This window comes from Sander vitreus, chromosome 18, assembly GCF_031162955.1.
Source record: "Sander vitreus isolate 19-12246 chromosome 18, sanVit1, whole genome shotgun sequence".
Lineage (NCBI taxonomy): Eukaryota > Metazoa > Chordata > Actinopteri > Perciformes > Percidae > Sander > Sander vitreus.
Genome location: NC_135872.1, coordinates 13,616,965 through 13,638,526, shown reverse-complemented (window position 1 = coordinate 13,638,526; position 21,562 = coordinate 13,616,965). Strand labels below are relative to the sequence as shown.

The window sequence follows — 21,562 nt, the reverse complement described above, 5'->3', positions numbered from 1 at the left end:
ACCCTGAATGCCCTTAAATATTAAACACTTTGACTTCTCTTTCAGTGGACCAAGCTGACCCATACGCCCACGTAGCTGCCCTCCATTTTGACCAGATGCTGCAGCGGTTTGGCTCTCCTATCATCATCCTCAACCTGGTCAAGGTAACACACACACACACACACACACACACACACACACACACACACACTCGCATCATTAGGTGATGACATAAAGCAGGTCAAGTGTCCTGGACATAGTCATTATTATTATTTTAGTATCCTGTTTAGTATTGTTTTTTTGTTGTTTTTACTTTAAAATTCCAACAGCATTTTGACTGTGGAAAATGATGCAGTATGACTCCACTTTTCCTGAACAGATGTAACAACAAAATGCAGTGATTCAGTATTCTAAAGTAGAAACGGAATAACAGAAAAGAAATACACTGACATCCCACTAACCGTTAAAACAACTGATGGATGTAGTCTTATCAAGAGAAGATTTGTAGTGCATTAGGCACAGTCTTTTTGTTTTTTGAATTATTTGACTAGCTGTGAAACAATTGTAATGCTTTGAGCTTGCATATGTAACATTTTTACCCAGAGTGCAACACAATATTTCAGCAGAGGGCATGCAGTACCTTGCTCAAGGACACTACTAGTAAATAATACTTTCAGTACAATTTCTGCCATAAAAATTTGGAATTACATACACAGAGTTACACTGGTGCAGTCATGGATGCTGTCGCACTCAACAGGTCACTAATATCTGGTTTAGGATTATATGCTTCAAAAGCCCTTACATTGGGTTAGGTTGATGTAAAATTATGTATTTCCTCACTCCTTGCCTTATTAAACCCCATCTATATTCTATTTTGTTTATTTTGTTTTGATAACAGATCACTAAAAGAAATGATGACAAGAAAATATTGGAAAGAAAGAATATTTTTATTGAGGAACTGTTTTCTGGGAAAATGTATGTTGTATTAAAGGAGAAATCAGTTTCTTAAAAAAATGAACATTGTACTCACCATTGTATTTGGAGAGAAGGCAAGCTAAGTTAGACTAAGATCCAGGTGGTAAAATACTGAATTTCCTTTAAGAAGACTGGCTAGTGTGAGGATTATATAAGATATCTTTGTGGTGTTTTTGGATGAAATATGCCCAGTCTGTGGACTCACTCCACAGGTTGTTATCTATTGGGGGCTGTAAATGTAAAATTTGCCAAGCACTGGATGATATTGGGGGTTAGTTGTTGCTATGGAGATTTTCATTATCATGAGACATTTTCCTGTCAGTTGGTGATACTAGCAGTTGAAATGGTAACTTCTATCTATGGATTTAAATCTGCTCTGCAAACACACACAGCAATGATGAAAGGGAACACATTAACACACACACACACACACACACACACACACACACACACACACACACACACACACACACACACACACACACACACACACACACACACACACACATCTGCAAAGACACGCATGGTTTCCTGCACCCTGTCCCTTCACATTATGTTGCTGTATAAGCGGCATTAATCATTTACTGCTCCTTGAATTATGAAAAACTATTGTTATGAAAAGTAACGAAACCCCAAGAAATGGTAATGATGAAGATTTTTCGTAACACTTTATTTAAAGGTGTGTGCATAAGACTGACATGACACCGTCATTATGACATGACACCTATCATGAACGTGAAGGAGTCATTTTGAGTGTTCATGACTGTTGTCATTAAGTGTCATTTTGTAAATCATGTTATATTATTAAGTGAAGTGAAACAATTTGGACCTGTCATGAAGTTTGATTTCATCATGAAATGCTTACATGACGGTGTCATGAATAATATCCTTGACCTCAAGTAAAGTGGAACCAATTGGACTTGTCATTAAGATGTCTTAAAAGTTATAAGACCAGTTTGACAACAGTGAATGCAGTACCGAGTTGATTTATTGAGTTTTGGACTTGTTGCAAACTGTAGTTAGCTGCAGTTAGCTCGGTTAGCTGTAACGTTACAGCGGTCCAATTAGCTAGCTAACGTTAGTGGACTCAGCCCTGGGCTGCAAAGAGCTAGCTAAACCCGGAAAGAAAACCATCTCAGTAACGTTAGTGCATTCCCTGTAGTAAACTGGCCTCCTCCGTAAGTCTCGGAGGCTGTTTTTAGTCCCGGTCTGGCGATATTGACTCAGCTAAAGCGCTAGCATGGCGGAATGAATTGAATACGATTGAATCGCTCGAAGCTGCCTGGTGAAACCCAGTTTAATGCACATTCAGCGCTATTGGCTACTGTAAATGCTAATCAATATCTGCGACGCGACAATTCCCTCCCTACTCGTTGCCTTCGTTGGTTTGATTGGTTAGGTTTAGGTGTTAGGAGTGAGATTGGTTAGAGTAAGAATACCAGGGTTGGCCAATCAGAGGCAGAGTAAGGCGGGACATGTCTTCACCACCAAAATTTGCTCATTGGCATATAGCGCTAGCCGTTGGCGTTAACGGAGCTTTTGGTGTCTGTGAACAAGTGGTGTGCGATACTGCAATATTTGGTATCGATCCGATAACAAGTAAATACAGGGCCAATATCGCCGATACCGATACAATACCGATACTTTTTAATATTTAAGGAGGATGAATTTTCATGACCTTTAGCCTAAGTGTTTTTGTGATTTTACATTTGGATTATAAGCAAAACCAAGGACAGAATTTTCATATGCTTGTATAAATTTGTTGTGTTACCAATGTATCTTATAGCCTCTTTACAAATTATACAGCTTGCCGTTGTTTCATTTTGCCGGGCCTGGCTACTTGCTTGCTTGTTTGCCTGGCACCTCTGAGTCATGCGACAGTACAACATCAAATCACAAGAGGGGGGAAGACCAGCAAAGTGTGCCTGCTCCGCGCAGGACTTGACCACTTTAAAGCAGCAGGTTCAAATTGTTTCACTTTACTTGAGGTCAAGCAAAAATATTCATGACATTATTATAATGCTCTCATGACAGCCAATGTAAAAACCAACCTCTTAATGACAGTTGAATGTAATGTTAACACACAAAGCTAAATAGTTATTAAAGTTTGATAATTGGGCCTGTGACAGGTTATGTTGTCTAGGTTAATGTCAAGTTGTCATGACAAAGACATTGACAGGTTGTACTGTATTGTCTTGTTTAATGTCAAGTTGTCATAACAGAGATTGTTGTCTTCGTTAATGTCAAGTTGTTATGACAAAGACCTCTAGGACAATGCTAACTTTGCATTAAAAGTGTTTACCGAGGGACACTTAATGACAGCCATGAACACTCAAAATGATTCCATCATGTTCATGATAGGTGTCATGTCATAATAATGACAGTGTCATGTCAGTCTTATGCACACCCCTTCAAATAAAGTGTTTTTCTTTCATCTCCAACCCTCTGTGCAGTGCTCTAGAAGTCATTTTTGCATTGCCTTTTCCCATACACGCGCATGGACACACTTGGTCACACAGCCATACACTCTTGGGTTTCAAGCTCACGTTGTCACTCACAAGGAGAGCTGTGAAGCGGCGGACCAATCACAGACCTCACAGGTCCGCACAAGCCCCTGCCATGTGATATGTGCCGACTGTGCTGACTAAGTGAGAGGACGCCCTGCTTATACGCTACACCCTCTCTCTTATCCCTGAGAGACAGAAAGAGGGAGGAATGGGCAATTAACCATGATATCATGACAGTTCATCTTTCCACAGTGGTGAATGGGTGTGTTGTTTTGTCAAGTGTCGGTGCATGTTTGTATGTTAAGAGAGGTACAGAGCACACGTCCAAGCATGTGAATCCAACCAGCCAATTTAATTAGAGTCCATTTGTATTGACTGCCGGAGATAATATATATATCTACTCTTCCCATGTAGATATATATATATATTTTGAAATATTAAATCTATTGATTTTGAGAGAATCCTATCCAAAATGGCAGCCTCGACCCAACATAAAACTAGCACAGGCATAAAAAAGAGGAATAAAGATGAGACAAGATAAAACCGAGCCATTAAACACACCTTTTTTCTATGCAAAAGCAAAACTATACATAAAAAATAATTATGTGCACATTACAGTTTCCATTACAGTGTGCATGACCAGCCCCCTTCTGTATGTACATGTGCATGAGTGACTGTCTGGCTTCATGTTATTATTCATGGTCTGAGAGCTTTGCATATCTATAACCATGATTCTTACGGTGAACAACACGTTTTGTAGGTATATCTTCACGTATACTGCATTTCTAGTGTCTCATCTTTGTGAGTGTGTGTATATGCCAGACTGTATGACACGCTCTGCTGAAGGGGTGAGGAAATGCATCAGTAATTTGACTGGTTGCAGTATTGCTTTGCCGCTGCTGAATGTGTGGATGGAGATATGAGCTGCTAAATAGTGCCTCCAAGCCCATTATCACCCTGGGTGATCAGTAAAAAAAACACACTTCACGGAGAAATAAGTTAACTGACGGTTTTACAACAGGTCACAGAGGCAGACAGGTAATGTGTGTGCATGTATTTTTATTAACGAAAAAAAATATTAAATTCATTCTTCATTTTTTAACTTCATTCCTCTCTTTGCAGCATAACATTGAATTTGCACAAATATCCTGCACAGCTGCAGTTCTTATCATATATTCCTATATGATATTCCCAATCTATCTGCAGTGTCTATCCTCAGTTCTGTGCTTTACACTACATACTGTATATGACCAACTCTGCATGGATTCTGTAAATTGTTTCTTGCAGCTCTATTTTTCTCCAAGGTGACTGTGGAGAAGACCTGAATGCATCAAAGAGAACAAACATCTGTCATATGTCGGACTATATCTGCTGGTGTCCTCATGGAACCAATTAGCTCTTTGGTGATAGAATCAGTCATACATGTGATATACGTATTTCTCTCTGTTGTGCTACAGAAACGGGAAAAGAGGAAACATGAGAAGATTCTGAGTGAAGAGCTTTACCCAGCTGTGATCAACCTAAATCAGTTCCTCCCTCCAGACAACTGCATCGACTACATCGCCTGGGACATGGCCCGCTACACAAAGAGGTGTTGACAATAAATGTGCCAATGTAGTGAGCTTAAATTTGCTTAATTGTAATGTTAGCATCACATTTTCAAACTTGGAAATAAGTTTTGCTTGAGTAAACCATGATGCAAACTTTACAGTACAGCAGGACATACCATCTTTTAGATTTATTTATTTATAGGTCCATCCAGTCTAAAACGATGACTCGTGGTGGGTTCAGACATAACATGCAAGAGCGAATAGTTTGTGCGAGCTGGTGTGAAAAATGAACTGTTCTTTTTCTGTGAAAGCCCTGTGAGGATGAATATCCCCAGAACTTGGCCTTGCTTGTGCATGTCATGCTTGTGTTAATGCCTTGAAAAAATACAATAAACAAACATATTAAAAAGCCAAAGGTATTGCACATCATCACTGTAACTCAGCTACAGAAACACAAAACAATAATGTGATCTTCCCAATTTTCTTTTTCTTAGTAAGTTGTGCAACGTTCTGGACCGTCTAAGCATGATAGCAGAGAACGTGGTTAAGCGAACAGGTTTCTTCATTAATCGCTCCGACTTCTACTGTCACACCATCAGACCAGATGACAGGTAAGCCTTTTTTTGTCCTACACTGGGCCTGTGTTTTCTCGTAAAAACAGAGGACACTGACACCAGATTTTAAACTTTGATCAGTTAGGTGTTATGTACAAACAAACACTCAAATATTGCATTATACATGGTTCCTACGGGTCCTTCAAATCCTTGCTCCAAGTTTGTGAATTTGAGGGACAATATCAAGGCCTTGAAAGTTTTTGAAAATAGACATAAATAGACATGGATCATTGAAAGTGTTTGTTTGAAGTTCTCATATTCTCAGTAAAAGTAATTAACCTTGATCCGTATCTCAAACTATGCCCTGTTGGGTCCTCAAATGTGAAGGAATTGGGCCTGGAAAGTCCTCAAAAAATCCTTTATGTTTAAGAAGGTGTGGGAACCCTGATTACACTTTCATATAAAGCCACCCTTTAAATAATTAGAGGGCACACTGGGTCCAAAGGAGAGAAGGTAGCATATTATGCACCAGTGATTTGAGAGGTGTGCTGACCACACCATCATCTTTCTTTCATTTGTATATCAGACTTAAAGGTCCCATGGCATGGAAATTACACTTTATGAGGTTTTTTAACATTAATATGAGTTCCCCCAGCCTGCCTATGGTCCCCCAGTGGCTAGAAATGGCGATAGGTGTAAACCGAGCCTTGGGTATCCTGCTCTGCCTTTGAGAAAATGAAAGCTCAGATCTGGAATCTCCTCCTTATGAGGTCATAAGGAGGAAGGTTATCTCCCCTTTTCTCTGCTTTGCCCGCCCAGAGAATTTGGCCCGCCCATGAGAGAGAGAGAGACCTCATGGCTTGCAAACAAGCAAAGTGGCAGTTTGGTCAAGGCCACACCCCCACCCTCCACCTTGTATTATCCATTTTTCTATTCATACATATTCAGAATCATACGTTTATCGACTGCTTAATTTTGAACTCTCCAGATATGAATTCTTAATGGAAATTATGCCTGATGACAGTTGTGTTGCAGAGAGTTTTCTGTTAACGAGCTGAGTAGATTGCAGTCCATGTACTTAACGCATGGCTCTTCCATTGCTTGCATGTCTTAATCACTTTCACACAACATTACCATTCTATTCCATAACCCAACGATCACACCATGGCCAGTATTTATTACCCTTTCTTTGGCATTAGCCAACGCTATCTCACATTCTTTGTTATACACACTCTCACTTCACACTTATATACACACACACAAACAAAACCCTCATAAGCTTTCATGTGCAGTAGATGCACTTTAATAATTATGGCACCTGTAGCCTTCATCACATGCATAAGTTAGCACATATAATAATATGCTATAATAAAGCTAATCAGAAATACTTGTTCAATTTGTCTTGTCCCTCCATCTCTGCACTCTGGCATGCACTTTGTCAGACACATACTCTCTACTATCTATTCTCTACTCTACTCTAATACTTGAACTATAATTGCTCATTATTCTCAATCAGGTCATAATGTTTATGCCACAATTAGAGCACTTTGCTTAAAAAAAAAAAAAAAATACCCTTCCACACCTATTCTATTTGTCTTCAGAGCTCCCCCTCTAAACAATTAAAAGTTACTTAGTTATTCTCACTTTGCCTGTTGCTGCACAAAAACAGTGCTGAATGAGAGTGTGTTGGATTTGGGGAAAAGCACTAATAAAGACAGAACCAGTAAGCCAGGACAAAGGCGATAGTATTTTTATCACACTTGCTGTCGTAAAGGTCGAGGAGTTAGCGTTACGGGGAGGTCATATCGTTGCGATGACTGTTTTGCTCGGACAGAAAATCATGAATTTACAATAAGAGAATAAGTTACAGCTGCATCGTTGCATTTCAAGTGTTGCCTACGGTAACTTAGCCTGGATGTATCGTGAGCTAAACCGAGTGTCCCTGCGTTATTATGGATCCCATTTGGATTATGGATTTCGCCAGTCGTCTTTCACTTTCCCTTTTAGCTTTAAGTTGTTCTCTGTTTAATTTCCTTCTTTTCTGTGATGGTCCTGCCCCAGTATCAGCCATAACTACAGCAGATAACTTCTAAAATAAAAATATAATTAGGCCTATATAAATAAATCTCTTGCTTTTACCTGACAGGATATGATAAGACTAACAGAGGCTTTTCCCGTGTTCAGCCGAAATCTGTGACCCGTCAGAATGTGTGCTCTGTAGCGCCATCTACTTGCCGTAAATCATTTTGTGACTTTGCGGGAAAATTTATAAAAACTATATAAAAATAGCGTTCTTTTCACTGTTGGTCTCATTTGCTGTTACAGGTCATTTATGATTATCAGATGGAACATTACACAGTTTCAGAAACATTTAAAAGTTACATATAGTCACTTTAAAGAATGTGATTAAAGGATTAGTTAAACAGTTTGGTTTTGGGGTATACACTGAGTAGGATGAGAAGATTGATATCACTCCTCTATCTGTACGCTAAAATGAAGGCTACAGCCAGCTGTCAGTTAGCTTAGCTTAGCATAAAGAAGCAGGGTGGAAACACCTAGCATCGTTCTGTCCAAAGGTAACACAATCTGCCTACCAGCACCTCTAAAACTCACAAATTTACATTTTACGTCTTGATTGTTCTGGTTTAGTAGGGAGGTTACACTTTGGTAGTTGTTTGCAGTTGTTATGCTAAGTTAAGCTAACAGGCTGCCAGCTGCAGCTTTGTATTTACTATACAGACATGAGAGCAGTGTCAAGCGTCTCATCTAACTCAGCAAGAAAGTGAATAATAATAATTTAAACAAATGTGTAATTTATACATTATTATATCATTAATACCTTAAATCATGTTGGAAAAATGTGAACTGTTGTCATTTTGACATTATTGGGTTGGGTTTGCATATACAGTAAGCCCCAAAATGATACAGTATTGTAAATAATGTTTTTGTGTATATTCCTAATTGTCTGCTGAGTCTCTCTTCCTATACTTCCTATAGTCTTATGTGTTTAGATGTCTGCACTGTAAGTTTATATCTATGGTGTCTTGGCTGGCCGAACTCAAACCAAATACTTTGATGAAGAAAATTCTTGAAGCCGTAGATGGTTTAATAAGATCTCTTTATTTATACAAGAGGTCTGAAACTCGTCTCTGCAGAGAAAGTTCCAAAATATTCAGTCTAAACCTCTCTGTCTTATACCAAGGAATCACCTCATCCGATCTTTGCACCATGTGGATGTTATTGCACATTATGTTCAGCCTTGAAATGGTGATTATATCAGTGATCTTGTAGCGTGAAAAGATGAGTAAATATGCCTGCAGAAGAGTAGAATTGACATGTGCACAATGCTTTTGTTTCTAGGATTTATGTTGATTTAAATGTTATTTTTTTCAGGTGGGGAGATTTAGGTGGACACATCACAGCCAGTGGACGGGTGCAGGTATGCCACATAGCGAACAGATTTGCTGTGACCTTTGTGTCACAATTCAGTTTTTCTGAAGACACTGAATATTCTCCCAAAAATGAATGACTCATTTGCAGCTTTTGTACACAGGAAAATTAAAAACCCACATATCAATTCACGGCAGATTTCTAGCAAGATTTCTAGGCCAAGAAATCCACTTTTGTCATAATGTGTATCTATTGTATGTTAGGTGCTGAGCATTCATTGCTATAGCTGCAAAACTAGGCCAATGCATGTAGTTGCATATTAAGTAAGAGTTTTTCATGGAAACCTTAATCACGTATACAGTTATCTTCTTGGAATTATCTAAGCTGTTTACTGCAATTTAATGGCCACCACTTACAGAAGATAAATACATAGAGATATGTTTGCTGCTGATGCTGATTCCACTGATTACCTTCTCATGTAGTTTATCTCCAACTGCATACTGTACATACACATCCTGAAGTGCTGTCACTAAGTTTGATGAGCCTTTGTAGACTGGTGTATTGCGGACCAACTGTGTGGACTGTCTGGATCGGACCAACACAGCCCAGTTCATGGTGGGGAAGTGTGCGCTGGCCTATCAGCTCTATGCACTGGGAATGATTGACAAGCCCAAACTTCAGTTTGATACCGACTGTGTGAGGTAAAGCTCCTTTCTTTAGCACATATTTTGCCAGAGCCAAAGGATTTTTACTATTAATTATTAAACAAATTTGGTCTGTGTTTTGCACAAAATGACAAATGATAGTCACTATAGCAATATATCAGATGTGTCTGAAAACTCTAAGCTCTCTCTAAGCTAATTTATGCTTTTTCATTTTCACTTATTAGGATCCCCATTAGTAGCAGCAAATGCAACAGCTATTGCAGTCCTTTATCCCCCGTTTGCTGCACAAAATCCAATTTTCACACACATTACACACAACCACATCAGTTTGATATGTGTTCCCCATCTATTTGCAGTTCTGTGCCCTCTGCTACTTATGTCCAGCTCTGCTTAGACATTGGAATTGCTTTGTGCAGCTCTAATTTTCTCAGTTTACTGTGGAGAACATCCAGACACTCTGTGAATGCATCAGGAAGAACAAGCATCGATCACATGTTTGACTTGTTGTTTTGTGTCATAATGGGACCTTTTTAACTGGAATTCTGTTACATGTATAACTCTACATTAACAGCATTAAATAAGATTTTCTCAGCTCTTTGGTACAATAGAACAAGAGTCATACATGCCTCTCTGTTGTTCTACAGAAGCAGAAAAAAGACATACCACAATCACACACATGCACTAAATTGTGGATGAGAAACCCCAACTCGCCAAAATAAAAATAAAAAACAGCTAAGACTAACATCAACAGCCCTTTTCAGCTGTCCCTTGCAGTTGTGTTAATGTGTGTTATGTGTGTGGCCCAGGTTGTTTGAGGAGCTGTATGAAGACCATGGAGACACTTTGTCGCTGCAGTACGGCGGCTCCCAGCTGGTCCACAGGGTCAAGACCTACCGCAAGATCGCTCCCTGGACACAACACTCCAAAGACATCATGCAGACGCTGTCGCGCTACTACAGCAATGCTTTCTCAGGTGTGTTATACAGACAGCTACAGGTGCATAACATTCCTTCCTTACACACATGCACAACAATAATTAAGAAGGGACTCTATCTATGATAATACAGGATACTAATCTCTAATTTTGATCATGTTACCCACTTTATCCATTTTATCCCGAAATCCATCCATATTAAAACGTAACTTTGTCAATACACCACACCCTGTGAAACTTGAACCCTCATGTTCAAGGTTACCATAGAAACTTAGACTCACCCTTTTAACACACACAGATTACACACATACGTACATTCAGGCAATATAAAGATACATAGACACACACAAAACCCCTGATATATTAAGTATTTTTTCCGCATATGGAATCTTCTTAGTAAACTTAAATTTCAGAAAACTTTTAGACAAACTACTGGAAACTCAAATAATGTGCAAGTCAGTCGGATGTAACATATTGGGCCCTATCTTTCACTTCACGCACGAGATCAGTTTCTTCTCCTGAAAATCTCTCCTTCCTGCTTAGCAAATCCGCCATCATAATAACAAGGAGCCAAGGTACAAACGCGCCTGGCTTTTAAAGGGAATGGGAGATGACACTCTGATTGGTTTATTGCATGTTACGCCCAAAACACACCTATGAATTAATGAAGACACTAAGTACAACCCTTTTGAACCATGCGCCTGGCGCACGGACCCTTTTTTCTGCCGTCAAACTAGCAAAAGTGGATTCAAAAGTGACCCAGCACATTACATGGAGCACTTTACCCATCCTGAAAACCACATCATACAAAATTAGAGATGTTCCGATACCAGTATCGGTATCGGCTCCGATACTGCCTAAAACGCTGGTATCGGTAAGTACTGCAGTTTATGCACCGATCCGATCCCATGTAATAAAGCCCTAAAGAAAATCTACGTTAAAGTAGTTTATTTATGTTGTTTTTCCGTTATAACTGACTGTCAAACTGGATAATAAAAGACCGTTCTGTGGCATTCATGTTTCACAAAGAGTTTAACCTGAGCCAGACCGACAACAAAGATAGAAATCATATCACATCCATACAGGGATAATAGTATACAGTTGTTAAAACATAATAAAATATATGACACACTGGTATCGGATCGGTACTCGGTATCGGCCGATACACAAGTTCAGGTTATCAGAATCGGTATCGGAAAGCAAAAAATGGTATCGGACCATCTCTATACAAAATCATATTTTGTTTCTACTAACTAACTAAGTACAAACTTTTTCTTCCCCAGCCTGTGATGTAACAATTTGTATTTCTAATAATTTTAAATGACACCCTAGTTTGTATGTAGACAAAGTGGGTCTAGGAAAATGTGAAAGTGTTTTTACAACACACTAGTGACTGTTCTACATGAACAGGTGGCATGTGTAGCTCTAGAAATTGAAAAGTAATGTTTTGTACTGTGTATAAAGTCAGGAGTAATAGAGCGGTGCCTACTAGTCGACCTTCTGTCGGTTGTTCAGACTGAAATGTCAAGTGACACACACACACACACACACACACACACACACACACACACACACACACACACTACTCAATATTCTCCGGTCTTGGTGTAGTTGAACAATATTACTGTTATCCTGTTGCTAAGTTATGCATGCAAAGCACCAATGTAGAATACATACTGTATGGGCAAAGAAAGGTGAAAAGTTGGGTCTGCTGTCAACCTGCCATTTTACACCCATGCTTGCATTGTCATTCCTATGTGACTTGCTAGCTATTCAGAACTCTTCTGTCACTTACCCTTTGTCCCATTGTTACTATATTGAAACTCTCATTCTCACTCTCATTAAATGTTTCAAAGTCCTCATCTATAACTTGTATCGCAGGATGTGTTGAATGAACTCAGGCTGAAAATTGCCAAGAGAAAAGGCTTGATAGCAGGCTTTAATACAAGCCAATTTAGTTTCTAATTATCTAAGGCGAGTGTTGGAGTAGCATGCATAGGGCTTCACAGTTGAGGAATGGATTAAATGGCACCAAACTGTGGGCAGCATGCAAAACGTGCCACATCCTGAACACACTCACAGAAATCCTATTAGCACACTCCCATAGCCAAACGTGTTGTAGTGTGGTGGTTCAGAGAGTTTTTACTGGTAAGATTCATGGGAATCTGTGTGATCTGTGTGTTATGCCTTTGCTTTTTTGTTGTTGGTATTATTTTGTCCATCTTTCTCCTCCAGATGCTGACAGACAGGATGCCATCAACCTATTTCTTCAAGTCTACCAGCCATCGGAGTCCAAGCCACACCTGTGGGAGCTGCCCACTGACTTCTACCTGCATCAGAAGAACAGCATGACCCTCCCCCAAGACAGACGCAGGTGAACACTTACACTTGTACACCTACAATCATACAAATACTTGCTGTACATACATGCACAAATATAAATAATAACCTACTTACTGTACATACCCTTGCTAGCATATGAATATGAAAAAACAGTCAGTTGCTTATAATGTTTGTGTGTTTGTATTGGGGTTAATTGAATGTCTTAGTGGGAAATCACTCACTAAAGATTAGCACTGCTGTTTCTTAACATGCCTTTTTTTTAAAGCCCAGGCTGTACAAGCCTCCTCTTCTTTACCTGGGTCAAAGAGCTTTGGCCTTGAGGTGTAATTATATGTGTGTCACTCCTGAGGCTTACCGCCACAGCCCGATATGTTGTCCACATTACTGTGGCAACCGTATCTACAGTAAATAGGGTTTATACTTTTTTTTGCTAGGATGCAGTGCATTGAGCTCTCAGGGCCAGTGTACGATCACATTATAATCCTTGAAATCTTTCACACCTGAGTGTTTTCCGAAATCACCCATCTCTAATAAGCCTTGTTACTAAACTGCTTCCTGACAGTGGGATAAACAGAAATATTCCCTTTTTCTCTCAAATATTTATGTATATACTTATTATTAATAAGTAGCATTTGTGTATGATGCCAATGTACAGGACTGTTGTGTCATATATGTATGTCATAGAGTACTGTATATATGAGTTTGTATTCTGTTCATTGTAAATTGTGCATTCGTGTGGGAGCATACTATGCTAGCTGTTTGCTCTCCATTGTCTTTGTGCTTACATAACTAGTTCCAGTTTTCTGCTAAAGGACGTTTAGGAAAGTTTATGTAGCCACAATAGACCAAGGTAGCTCAGCCATTATTCCAAGAAATTAGCATGGCTGGACCTGAAATCAATTCAGCAGCCACACACGGCACTTTTTCTCTCAAACTCACCTAAATAGCACATAACGCACTAAATCATAATCAGTGTATTCACTCAAATTGGATAGGATATGGAGATGGATTCACAAGTTGTATAGAAGGTGGTCCAGCCAAGCCAATTTGTATATATCTAGGTTATGTGAAGTCCCAGGAGAGAGAGTGCAGACTGCAGAAAACACATCAGTCAGTGGAAGGTTTGCTGAAGGTTTAACACATACTTGTCTGTTTGCAGCTACACACTGTGGTGGTCACCAGGAATCTTGTCCTACCTTCCTCTGGCCTATGATGAAGGTATCCCTTTAGTGTTTGGTATCTGCAACATCCATAATATGTAACAGAGGCAGCTACAGATTAATGCCTTGATGCATTTTATATAAAACAATAAAAAAGGTTTTAAGATGGAGGTAAATCAGTAGCTACAGGAATTATCTTAGGTCTGTGTGAATTTACCATTGCCGCATTTTTAAAGGTATACACCTAATGAAGGTCGGACAGACCGAAACATAATCAAATAAATATTTCAGCAGTAAGCGAGGCAGTGTGCGGAAGTTCTTCTCACTTTCTTCAAGATTGCACCTTCCTTCAACGCAGAGATATTTATGGGAAGATTTTCCTGAAACAGCTGGCCACTGTGGTTTTTAGCCAATGGGAGCAAATAGTGTATTTGTAGATTTGGTGTACTAGGGGGATTTATGGTAGAAGAACAGTGTATGGGAGATCATCATAATGAAAAAGCATGTCACCCTGTGCATTGTTGTGGCTCATGACTTAATATAAGTATGTGGAAATAATATCTTTTAACGTGTTTCTCTGTGTTTTCGCTTATGTGCTTCTGTGTGGATGCAGTCCCATGTGAGGACAGCATGAAAAAGGTCAAAGTGAAGAGAGTGAACCGCTTTGAGGAGAGTATTGACATCTACACAGAATTCTTCAAACCTTATGAACTTACCGCCTTTGATGACACATTCTGCATCGCCATGACCAACTCTGCAAGGTGAATACACACACACACACACACACACACACACACACACACACACACACACACACAAACCCTTTTACACATGAAAGATTTTGTTACGACATACACACACTCACAACATGGTGAAATGTTTGTGTCGACATTGCCAAGTCATACCAGATCTGGTAAACACCTTTGATAAATAGTGTACTGAACATTTATGAGCTGTTATAGTGATGTTACTGCAGCATGTCAGCTAATGTGTTTCCTTCTAATTTGTTGCTCATAAAGGGAATTCATGCCCAAGACCGTTGGAGTGGATCCAAGCCCATTCACAGTTCGCAAGCCAGAGGAAACAGGAAAATCAGTGCTAGGGTGAGTGCATCTCAGGTTATGTATCTCATGTGTTATGTCCACATGTTTTGTATTTTGGTTGGTGCTTTTCTATTTTTATTGTAATGTAATACATCCCATGTCACTGTGCCCTTAAACATGTAGCTTCATTTTACACTGTCCTCAGGTCACCAAAACAAGGCTCTGTCCTTTCTCCTGTCTTTGTTTAGAAAACACAGCGTTGAATTTACCTGGAATTGTGTGTGTGTGTGTGTGTGTGTGTGTGTGTATATATTTTTTTTTAATAAATAATCACTTCTGCACACATACTATGAGAAACCTAATGTGCTGATGGCTCAAAAGTGTCTCCGTATTATTATATGAAGTATATAAGTAATATATGAAAATTAACTGGTTTCTTATCATCCGTATGTGTTAACCATTGAGCAGTCATGTGTACTGATGCAGTGCGAGTTGAGTGCCCTGGTCTATAAGCATGCTGGTCCATTTCTATCAAAATAATTTAACATTTGATTAAAATTATCTTCTTAAGTTTATTACTCAGCACAGGGAGTATAATAATGTTTACAGTAAAACCTGCTTTTCTACCTTTAATATTAATCTTTAACATCATATCCGCCATAGAAATCAACTTATTACGTAATGGTCAATTTTTAGAAAACCAATCAATACTCAGTTCACCAAGATGGAAGGTATCCTTACTTTTATCTGTCACTATATCTAGTTTCACACATTCTATCCAAATCATTCACATTAGAACTGGGTGGCCTGTAACAGCAGCCATATCCATATTAGTTTAGGGCCAGACGGAATCTGCGGATGCAGAACTTTCCGCAGATTTTGAAAAAAATGTAATTAAACTCTCCACCACAAGTAGAAACACAGTCTGCTAAATTCCACAGATTTTCATTTTTGATCACCGCTGAAAACTTAAAGAAATAAATCGGCAGATTCCGTTTGGGCCACTCATAATATCTTTCCGTAGCACAACAACAACAATCTGTATTGGCCAATGCAGTACATTAGCCAGACCAACATCCAGCTTTCACAACAATTCTCTTATCACTGAAGTGCACATTTACCAGAACTGCCCATTAAAAACAAAACTGCAGGGAAAACGAGGCACATTCTGGCTGTACTTGCAGAAGCAAACACAAAGTTTGGACTGGTTCTGAATGTTTTTGAGTGATCTCAAACTCAGAACATCCAGTGACTCACCCAGGCTTTTCTTGGCAGAGGTGGAAAACACCGAGCTCCAGAAGGATGATAGTTGCAGAATCAAGGGGGCACTTTAGACATCCTCAGTAGAAGGATGATTGGTCTAAGCTCTATCTTTTTCTTTATGACCAGAAAGTTTGTTTCAGGTATTAGTTTGCTGTGGATGTACAGTACTGTGCAAAAGTCTTAGGCAGGTGTGAAAAAATGCTGTAAACTAAGAATGCTTTCAAAAATATAAATAATGATTGTTTAGTTTTATCAATTTACAAAATGCAAAGTGAGCAAACAAAAGAAAAATCAAAATCACATCAATATTTGGTGTTACTACCCTTTGCCTTCAAACCAGCATCAGTTCTTGCAAAAAGTCAGGGATTTTGTAGGATTGTAGTCAGGTGTATGATCAACCAATTATAGTATATAGGTAGTAATACTGCATTAGTAAGGTCTCTCCCAGACAAATATTTCAAAGCAGACTGGTGTTTCAAGATGTGTTGTTCAAGCTCTTTTGAAAAAGCACAAAGAAACGGGCAACGTTGAGGATCGTAGACGCAGTGGTCGGCCAAGGAAACTTAGTGCAGCAGATGAAAAACACATCAAGCTTATTTCCCTTTGAAATCGAAAGATGTCCAGCAGTGCCATCAGCTCAGAACTGGCAGAAACCAGTGGGACCCAGGTACACCCATCTACTGTCCGGGGAAGTCTGGCCATAAGTGATGGCCAAAAAGCCATACCTCCGACATTGAAACAAAGCCAAGCAATTCAACTATGCACGAAAACATAGGAACTGGGGTGCAGAAAAATGGCAGCAGGTGCTCTGGACTGATGAGTCAAAATTTGAAATATTTGGCTGTAGCATAAGGCAGGTTGTTTGCCGAAGGGATGTAGAGCGGTACAATAATGAGTGTCTGCAGGTAATAGTGAAGCATGGTGGAGGTTCCTTGCAAGTTTGGGGCTGCATTTCTGCAAATGGAGTTGGAGATTTGGTCAGGATTAATGGTGTCCTCAATGCTGAGAATTACAGGCAGATACTTATCCATCATGCAATACCATCAGGGAGGCGTATGATGGCCCCAAATTTATTCTGCACCAGGACAACGACCCCAAACATACAGCCAAGGTCATTAAGAACTATCTTCAGCGTAAAGAAGAACAAGAACTCCTGATCTCAGCATCATCGAGTCTGTCTGGGATTACATGAAGAGACAGAAGGATTTGAGGAAGCCTACATCCATAGAAGATCTGTGGTTAGTTCTCCAAGATGTTTGGAACAACCTACCAGCCGAGTTCCTTCAAAAACTTTGTGCAAGTGTACCTAGAAGAATTGATGCTGTCTTGAAGGCAAAGGGTGGTTACACCAAATATTGATTTGATTTAGATTTCTCTCCTGTTCATTCACTGCATTTTGTTAATTGATGAAAATAAACTATTAACACTTCCATTTTTGAAAGCATTCTTAGTTTACATCATTTTTTCACACCTGCCTAAAACTTTTGCACAATACTGTACATGGTGCCATTGTTACTGTGATGGGGAATTTAGTCTCTCAAAGCATTTAGATCCCATTGCTTGACTACATTTGAAATGATACACAGTCCCAAAACATAGAGATACAAATGTTCTTCAAAATTAAATATGACAGCTAATTGCATGCCAACTTATTGTACATGTGTGTTATTGTGCATATGTTAATTGTTGTGGCCATTTGTGGATATTTGCAGCAACAAGAGCAGTAAGGAGGAGACACTGCTACAGAGGAAGACTGCAGCCAGCGCCCCTCCTCCCCCGAGTGAGGAGGCCATTAGCAGCACATCGGAGGACGACTCCGAGGAGGACCGCGATGACGACGGATCCGTCTCCCAGCGCTCTACCCCGATCAAACTGCTGACAGAGTCTGGCGAAAGCAATCGCACACAGGAGGTAGGAAAACACAAAGCATCTTACGACCAATGACTGGAGATTAACATGTTTTCATCAAGTAAACACATTCATACTGCAACAGTTATATACAGTATGGATTAAAACACTTCATGGTGAAAACACAAGTAAAACTAAATCTAAATCAGTGTCACTTAATTGTTTTATATGGAGGAAACAAAGCAGCATATCAAATTAGATCCTCTAATTATTCAAGGATATGAAATCTCCTCTAAGGACCTCAGGGAAATGTTATTGTGGTCCGTGCCACCTGCTGTGTTTTGGGCCCTAAAAGCTTTTTGGATTCCATTTTGAGTATATCCCCCTAATTGTGTTTTCTCCTTTCCACTTCCCCCTGAGTCCTCAAAAGAAATTAGTTCTGTGTTTCTGTTTGCGTCAGACCGAAGCGTAGACATCAACCAGCCTAAACGACAGGGGTTTCCAGAGCAGAGGGTCTAAATGGTGTGGGTTTGTATTAATGTTTTTTTTAGGGAGAATAAAAGAGAGGTAGAGTATTTGTCATAATTCCTCTCTTTTTTCCATCTCTTCGCATAATAAACTTTATTCTCTACACATACAGTACGTCATACAGTGCATTCAAGATTCAAGAGGATTTCAGAGGTTTATTGTCATACATACCATGCGGAAAGCAACGTTGTATGTATCCCTCTATCCATGCTGCTATTAAAACAAGTGTCTGTTTAATTGAATGTCCCCTTTGGAAAGCCAGGAATGGACATCTGAATAAGCCTCTTGATGCTAACTGGTTGTCCCGACTCAGAAATTAAATGAGCTTAGTGAGCTTTTAGTTAGTGATGTTTAAATCGAAATGTAGAGAAGATAATCTTTGTTTATTTTGATGTCAGCAAAAGGGCTCTCTGAGATCTCTGAAGAACCTACAGTTATTTTATAAATATATCATTTCATCCATCTCTATGGTGATTTGATAGAAACATCACTCCTTTCGGGTTATTATGTTTGCTTGTATTGCTTTCATGGGAAATGTAGGGGAATGGTCGGTTCTTCTATGGCTTCCTCCTAAGGCCCATGTATCATTAAGTGTATGTAGGATGTGTGCTGTGGGATTTTGTTTGCTTGTAAGACTTCAGGTGATATGTGGTCACTTGCAGGAGTCATACCTGCCTTCATTTTTTTATGTATTAATCTCCTTTTTGGGTTTCTTGTCGAGGTCAATGTGAAGGTCTGCTTTGACAATATCCGTGCTTTTTTCTGGACAGATCTGAAAAGAGGTTGGTTGTTAAGCCTATGTTTTCTTGTTCTTCTTATTGCATCCTGGCCACAATGGGCCTCATTCACCAACCGTTCTTACGAAGAAATGTGTTCTTAAACCCCACTTACGCACTTTTTAAGAAGATTCTGACATTCACTAATGTTTTCTTATCTTGGATTTGTTCTTAGCTAAGAACAAAATCTACGAACACTACGAAGAGCACTCTTACGCACATTTGAGTGATGACAATTTGCTCCAAATAATTGGTTACTGCTTTTTATTTAATTCTATAGTCGTTTACAATGATAGTATTGTACTGTAATCTATTTCTGATCATTTGTTGAAAAAAAAAATCATAGTATGCAAAGAAACACTAACACTGAATTTACATCAGCAATTAAACTGATTAAATCATGCGTTACTGTACAAGTACATTTTTCACGTATCTGTACTTTACTTAAGTAGAATCAATAGTGCATACTTTTGACTTTTACTTCGTTACATTTTGCAGCAATTATCTATACTTTCTACTCCACTACATTTTTTTCCTCCTGCCAAAACGTCTTCCTGACCGTCACACGTTTGTCTCACCAGTGAAGTTTGGTTGCCATAGATATATATGTGGGCACCGCCGATCCTTCATTGGCTTCTAAGCCGGCTCCGGTGCTCCAGAGCCCGGGCGCAGCGCTGCTGACCCTCGGTAATACACCCTCCAGTAAAAGTGGAAATGTTTGTTTTTTATTATTCCCATTTTTTAAGTCGTAGTTGCCTCTCCACAGCGTTGTTTACTCCTCCGCCAGGCAACGTAAGATGCCTTCTTATCTTATTTATTTGGCTGGACTTCTTCACATCTGCCTCCCCATTTTCGCTGCGTCACACACTTTATTTGCTTACTTGCATGGTTAAAGAAAATAAAACCGTCTTAAAATACATCCATGAATAAAACCAACCACATTCCGATTCTAACAACATATTTCCGTTTTATGCTGGCTAGGATAGGAACTTCTTTTAAAAGCCAGGCCTTGTTTGTGGTAGTGGACATCTTCTACTACTACTAAAGTAAATATGTCTCTGGTTATTTGTACTTTTGAGTACAAATAACACTACCACAATACACTGAGATTCAATACTTCCTCCACCACTGCAATGTACAAACACTAAAACATTAAGACTAGCTGTGACAAAACATTTTGTTTTCAATAGTTTACAGACTAGCGGGTACAATGAAAAGCCGCCACATCTACTTTTATCCAGACCCACATTATAAGGTTAGTACTACTACCTGTTGTGCTGCCAACAACATTATAGCAGCAACTAACCCTAACCTTTCACAATACACATAGTTGTTTGATCAATAGTTAATACAAAAATATATATTAGACTGGACCCTTACAGAGCAAAGTAGGATTAAAACTCTAGGCTAAATATATTCTTCTGGATATCATTGTGTAGAAGAATTTAAAATCTTATTGCTGCTGTGGCCGACCTGTGACGATTTCCTGCATATCTTCCCCCTCTCTCTCACCTGTCCTGTCCATTAAAGGCGGAAAAAGCCCCCCAAAAAATAATCTTTAAAAATCTTATTGCTGCTTTCTTTACTGCGCCTTTCACTTTATAGTTCACCACATGCTATAATATATAGTATAGGTGTGACAAATTCCCAGAATGCATCATTGGTTTACGTCCCAGGTGGACTGGCCGCACGTTCACATCTATTGACCGAGATTCTATACCACAGTAGGCCAAACGAGCACATTAATTAGCACAGGTAGTAGGTCAGTTCGTCAACAGGATGAATCAAATACACCAGAAAATGACATCCTCTTTACGGCTGCAGGATTTGGAGAAAAAGTCATATTGCGATTGTGATTTACAATACTGCGTTTGCGATATAATGGTATCATGAGTTTACTTGATTATCAAGGAAAATGCAGAATATGAGCTACTAAAATTTTGAAATGTGTATTTTTTAACTTAACATACAGCGCATAAGAAGAAATACCTAAACAAAAATGTGCTATACCTTTTTTAAATACTCGTGCAGCCCTAATCCTCAAAAA

At 39.2% G+C, this 21,562-nt stretch overlaps 1 protein-coding gene across 2 annotated transcripts in view; it reads left to right on the top strand.

Moving 5' to 3' along the window:
* Nucleotides 1-21,562, top strand: part of fig4a (FIG4 phosphoinositide 5-phosphatase a) — a 56,065-nt gene that overhangs the window by 18,427 nt on the left and 16,076 nt on the right. For both annotated transcript variants that reach the window (XM_078274270.1, XM_078274269.1), the window contains exons 11-21: nt 46-143; nt 4,919-5,052; nt 5,506-5,622; nt 8,959-9,004; nt 9,508-9,656; nt 10,427-10,593; nt 12,790-12,928; nt 14,057-14,115; nt 14,671-14,818; nt 15,077-15,160; nt 18,076-18,274. In XM_078274270.1, the coding sequence (XP_078130396.1) occupies nt 46-143; nt 4,919-5,052; nt 5,506-5,622; nt 8,959-9,004; nt 9,508-9,656; nt 10,427-10,593; nt 12,790-12,928; nt 14,057-14,115; nt 14,671-14,818; nt 15,077-15,160; nt 18,076-18,274 (1,340 nt within the window). The remainder of the gene's footprint in view (nt 1-45; nt 144-4,918; nt 5,053-5,505; nt 5,623-8,958; nt 9,005-9,507; nt 9,657-10,426; nt 10,594-12,789; nt 12,929-14,056; nt 14,116-14,670; nt 14,819-15,076; nt 15,161-18,075; nt 18,275-21,562) is intronic.